The sequence below is a fragment of the Entamoeba nuttalli genome (assembly GCF_000257125.1).
Source record: "Entamoeba nuttalli P19 unplaced genomic scaffold asmbl_3216, whole genome shotgun sequence".
Lineage (NCBI taxonomy): Eukaryota > Evosea > Mastigamoebida > Endamoebidae > Entamoeba > Entamoeba nuttalli.
Window position 1 is genome coordinate 1 of NW_008575916.1, and position 5,774 is coordinate 5,774.

Genomic DNA, 5,774 nt, shown 5'->3' on the forward strand with positions numbered 1-5,774 from the left:
AAAGAAACTAAAAAAAAGAAGAACTTAAAAAATATTTATTTTAATCAGATGAAGCGATTGAAGATTTCTTTAATTGAATCAATTCACAAAGAATCTGGTCGTCATTAGAAGAATTTTTAAGATAATTATAACGTAATTTGAATAATTCTATTAAACGAATAAGATCTTTACAAATAGGTTCTTTTGAAGTATAAAGGAAAGAATAGAATTTTTGCACAGTTAAAGCCTTTAATAATTGTAAGAAAATATTTTCAGAAGAAGTTATTTGAATTTGAGTTTGTTGTATTTGAGATGAATATTTTTCTTTTAATAGTTTTAAGAGATGAATTGCCATATCTTCTAATACATGATTCATTTCAAAGAGAACTTCTCTAACATTATCAGCATTTTCATTTTTAGATAAGTCAACCACAGTTGAAATAATAGAAGTATTAATTGTATTAACTTCAATTATTTTTGTTAATATTCCATTTTTCATTTCATTAGTTTCATTTGGGACGAAAGGAGAAATAGTAATAGTTTCAATATTGTTTAATATAAAATAACTTCTAAGTAAATTATAAAGATCATCCATTAATACTGTAGTTTTTAATAAATTTAAAATGTCATAACTAATTCTTTGATGACCATTATATTTCATTTCATTAATTTGATTTTTAATTTTATTAGCAAGTTTAAGTGATATAACGTAATTATTTTGACATATACATTGAAGTATTTTACTGATATATTTAATTGGTTGTTGGATCATTCTTGTAAATATTGGTTCTTCTAAAAGATTTTCTTTAATTTCTTTAGTTAATTGAATTTCAATGTCATTACTTAATGAAGCTTTACAAATTGCTTTAGTTAGTAATTTCATAAATGAACTAAGATCAGGTAAATAATTTTCATTAAAAATATCGTTTCCAGTTAATCCTTCAATATATTTAATTAATTCTTTAATTATGTTATTCTTTAACATAAATTCTTCTACTTCTTTACTTGATTTAAAACAATAATAGAAGATTATAAAGAATTGTTTTAAACAATAAATGTTGTTTGTACTTTCACTTATTAAGTTACTCATTTGTTTAACAAATAAAATAACGTTTTGATTTGAACCATTTTTAATAAACCATTTACATAAATAAACTACTCTAATTCTACTTCTTTCACTTTGATTCTTTATAATACATTTTGTAATATCAATTTGCTTCATAACATCATTTGCATATATTTTCTTTCCATTTTCTTTTAATTCAATTAACAATGGATCAATTAAATCAAATAAATCTTCTCTTGATAAATTTATTATATTTAGTATAAATGTACATACAAATAAATTCATTTCACTTCCAATTGAAACTTTTAATAATTCTACATCATTATAAATTATATCATTTAACATTTCAATTCTTTCTTCTTCCATACTTGGATTTAATTTAATTCCAATTGTATTTTCATTTTCTTCTTTATTGATACGTGAATAAACAAAAATATATCCTGATGACTTATTCCCTCCTCCTATTCCTGCTTCTTTTACTCTATTAAATGGTACTGAATAAACATGACTATCATTACATTCTAACCATCCTTCTTCATTTTTAATAAAACTAAAATAATGTCCAGCATTTGCACTTCCAATATGAACAATAACACCAATTAATCGATATTCTTGATTACATCCATATTGACTTAAATTAATAATTTCATTAAATGAACATTCTTCATTATTTTTAATTGTAGAAAAATGATCACTTGCAATACTAAATCTATTTAATTGTAATAATAAATATTGTGGTGCATTTTTAAGTTTATTTTGTTTTATTGCAACAATATATTTTCCATCATCTGTTTTAATCATATTTTCTCCATTAAATACTTCTTCTCTAAAAAATGATTCTAATGATAATTCAACACTCATTCGTAAAGGAAGAAATAGTTCTCTTGATTCACTTTCATGTGTTTTTCTATATGGAACATTTTTATCAAGAGAAGAAATAACATCATCAAATTTACATGTAAAACAATCAAATATTTGACTTCCTTTAAGTGCTTCTTCAATACAATCAAATAATAAATTTATAAAGTCATTTGTATCATGTTGTATTGTTATTAAATCATTTCTATGTTTATAATTTTGAATTGATTCAATTAGTTGTATAGTAGAATAAGTTTTTTTTGATCCAATTGACATTTCTGTAAATAAAATTTGTAATTGATGAATAACTTCTATAGCAAGATCTTTGGAATAATCAACAGAGTTTTCTTCTTCCATTTTATTAGTAACATAATCATTAAATTTATCTAAATTTTGTTTATTTTTGTTTGTTAGAATAATTATATTTTGGTTATTAGAAATAGAATTCTTTTTTGGTTTATTTGGATTAATTTTTAATTCATCACAATTAATTTCAAGAACATTATCTCTAAATATTTTCATATTATATAATTGTTGTAAAGCAGAATTAATATAACAAGTAGCTCCATGATTATAAAATCCAACATGACCACGTCTATGTTCATCTTGTGAAGATAATTCTTTTAATGGAACAATTTTTTTAGGATGTTTTTTATAAATAACATCAGTTAATGTATCAAATATATTTTGTTTATTAACTTTCATAAAATTAAAAAAATGAATAACAGCATGTCTACTTGGATAACTAACAATAGAAATATCTTCAATATATTTTTGAATTAAAATATTTGAAATTGTTATAATTTCATTGTCCGTTAAATATTCTATAAGAATTTCTAATATTTTAATACAAAATGGTAGTCTAATTTCTTTTTGAGTAAAATGTTCATTACAAAAAATGATAATTTCTTTACAATTTTGAATTAATTGAATAACAATATTTTTATGTATTTTATGTTTTTGTAATATTTTGCTAAGTTCACAAAGAATTAAATACCATTGAGAAAGAATTGTTGATTCTTTTAATTGGTTTATAATAAATAAATTATTTATTACTTTATTAAGAAAAGCATCAAATGTATTATTTTTAATAAGACTTTCAATAACTAATTTACTAATTTTAGGAATAATACATTGCATTTCAATATTACTTTGATTTGATTGAATTATATTTTTTAATACTAAATATATTCTTTCTCCATCTAAAAAGTGTTCACTTCCTTCAATAGAACTAATCATTTTCATTATACTTTCTAAAATACTTAATGACTCTTGACTTCCTGCATTTTTTTCAATACAAATAACACATTTTTCTATTATTTCAAAATAATTGTTATTTGATTCTTTATTACTTTGACAATATTTCCCATAGATTTTTCCTATTAAATCTATTCCTTCAATAGAATTAATTTCATCAAGATATTTAATAATCCATTCAATACAATAATTATTTATTTCTTCTTCTTGTTCAATTGTTTGTAAAAAATAAATTAATTCACTTCCATTTTTTTTAATATCTTTTCCTTCTTTTAAAAGTTTTACTTCATTTTTAATAGAAATAATAGTTGGTAATCTCATTAAGATAAACCATATTATTTGTTTAATTGATTGATTTCCATTATCATAAATACCAAATAATTCTTTAATATCTTCTTGTTGAATTACAAAATCAACTAATGAATTATGTTCTACTTTTTTCTTCATAAAACTTAAATCAATCCCTTTAAAATTAATTTTGGATAAATCTTTATTTAATTCAATTTCAATATCTTTTTTATTTTCTAATAATTGACCCATTGCTTTATCAAGTGAATGATACATTTGAAGTGCTTTAGTTGCTAATTCATTTGAAACTTCACAAACTTCCATTAATTTATTAACATCACTTTGACTAATTTGTTCAATTGGTTTTTGATCAATTACTTGTTTAGATTTTAAATCCGATAATTTTTCTTTTATATTCACATTAACTACATGTAATGTTTCTGTTAAAGGAATATTAAGTTCTCCAAGTGTTGATTTTTTTGTTATTTTTTGTTGTGTTAATAATGTGTCAATTCCATTTAATTCTGTAGTTCCATTAATTTGTGATAAAATTTCTTCAATTGTACTATCTCTTTCTCCAATAACATTATATTCTTTTCCATTATATAATACAGTATATTCTAATTTTTGTTTTCCAATACTTTGATGATGGTTTTCTTCATTTCTTAATAAAAGTTGTAATATTCTTAAATAATATATTTGTGGGTCTTCTTTAATCCATTTCATTAATGTTTTATAAGCGTCTTCTCTTTTTGCACTCAATAATATTTCTTTAAAAAATTTTTCACTTTTAACAATAGCTGTAGGTGATTGTAGACTTTTCATTATTTTTTTTAATATATTTAGCCATTCAAGACTTTCTAATGACTCGATTGTATTATAATAGTTCTCTTTTTTCTCTAATTTATATATCTTTTCTATTAAAAGAATAATTAAATCAATTCCATTTGTACTATCAAATATACTTTTATTTTCTTCTGTAATCTTATCACTAAAAGCAACTATTTCATATTCTAATAAAACTTCATTTGATGTATTTAAAATATTACAAAAGAATGATATAATTAAATCTTTAAATGAAACCGCTATAGTGTCAACTAATAATATCCAAAGTTCATTTATATATTCAAAACAATCTTCTATATTAATATTAATATATAACTTAATTGCTTGAAGACAATACCTTAACAGTTCCATTTGAACTTCTTTACATTCTTGATATATTACTTCTTGAATTAATTGTAAAAATATTAAAATATCTATTCCATCAAAATTACTTGCTTTTTCTAATGAAAGAACAATACTTTTTAAAATGAATAATAAAGAATATGTTATTTTCCTTTTCTGAGAATATTCTACTAATCGTTGATATAAAAGAATAAATAACTGACTTGTTCTATTTACATTAAGCGTTCCAATTGTTTGATAATTTATCTCAATTGCTTCATCTGTTAATAAATTATTAATTGTTGTAGCACATTGGTCACCTCCAAGGTTTAATAACTGAACACATTCAACAGAACTTGGTTTATACATTCTTATCATTTGTTTCATTTCTTCTGTAAGAGTGACTTTATTAATAATAAAGTTTATAACAGCTTTCCTAAGAGTATTATTTTTAGTCAATTCTAATAACTTCTTAAAGAAGTTAATTGGATCTGAACTAAGTCCATGTTCAATAAATGGTATTATTTCATTAAATTCCATAACATTATTGGGTGAAAGGAATGGTTCTAGTAGCTCATAATCATAAATATCACAAGATTGAATTAATGACAATTGGTCAGAACGGGTATACATACCAATGACTTCATGAAACTTTTTTTTAAACTGTAATTTTATTGAAGGAAATTCATTAATAATACTGAACAACAATTTCTTTGATTCTAAAGAAACTATGCTATAATATCTAATACATAACTCAATGAAAATATTATAAAATATTTTCACTAAAATGACTTCTTCATTTCTTATAAAAGCAAAAATGATTGGAAAACTTTCATTGACATAAAAATATGCAAATTGTTTATCAAATATATTAGTATTTACATTTTCTAATTCCATTTTTAAATCTATAATTTCATTTATGTTAATGGACTCATCTCTTTCAATTTTTTTCATATGCATTTTGATGATGTCTATGTATCTTTGACTCACATCTCCCATTTTCTATCTTCTTTTGAGTTTTTTAGTTCTTTTTCAAACACCATAATACAAAAAACATTTTTTTTGTTTTATTTTATTAAGTTTGAGGTTTTTTGTTATTTATTTTCACGAGAAGTTCAAATATTAATTAAATAACTAGTAAAAAAATAATAAAAGAATA

At 21.6% G+C, this 5,774-nt stretch overlaps 1 protein-coding gene across 1 annotated transcript; it reads right to left on the reverse strand.

Moving 5' to 3' along the window:
- Positions 1-40: 40 nt before the first annotated feature.
- Positions 41-5,512, reverse strand: ENU1_059500 (ubiquitin carboxyl-terminal hydrolase domain containing protein; the record flags this gene model as incomplete). The annotated part of the gene is made up of 1 exon (XM_008858108.1): positions 41-5,512. One exon carries the CDS (start codon positions 5,510-5,512, stop codon positions 41-43), a length of 5,472 nt encoding a protein of 1,823 aa, XP_008856330.1.
- Between the last annotated feature and the right edge of the window lie 262 nt (positions 5,513-5,774).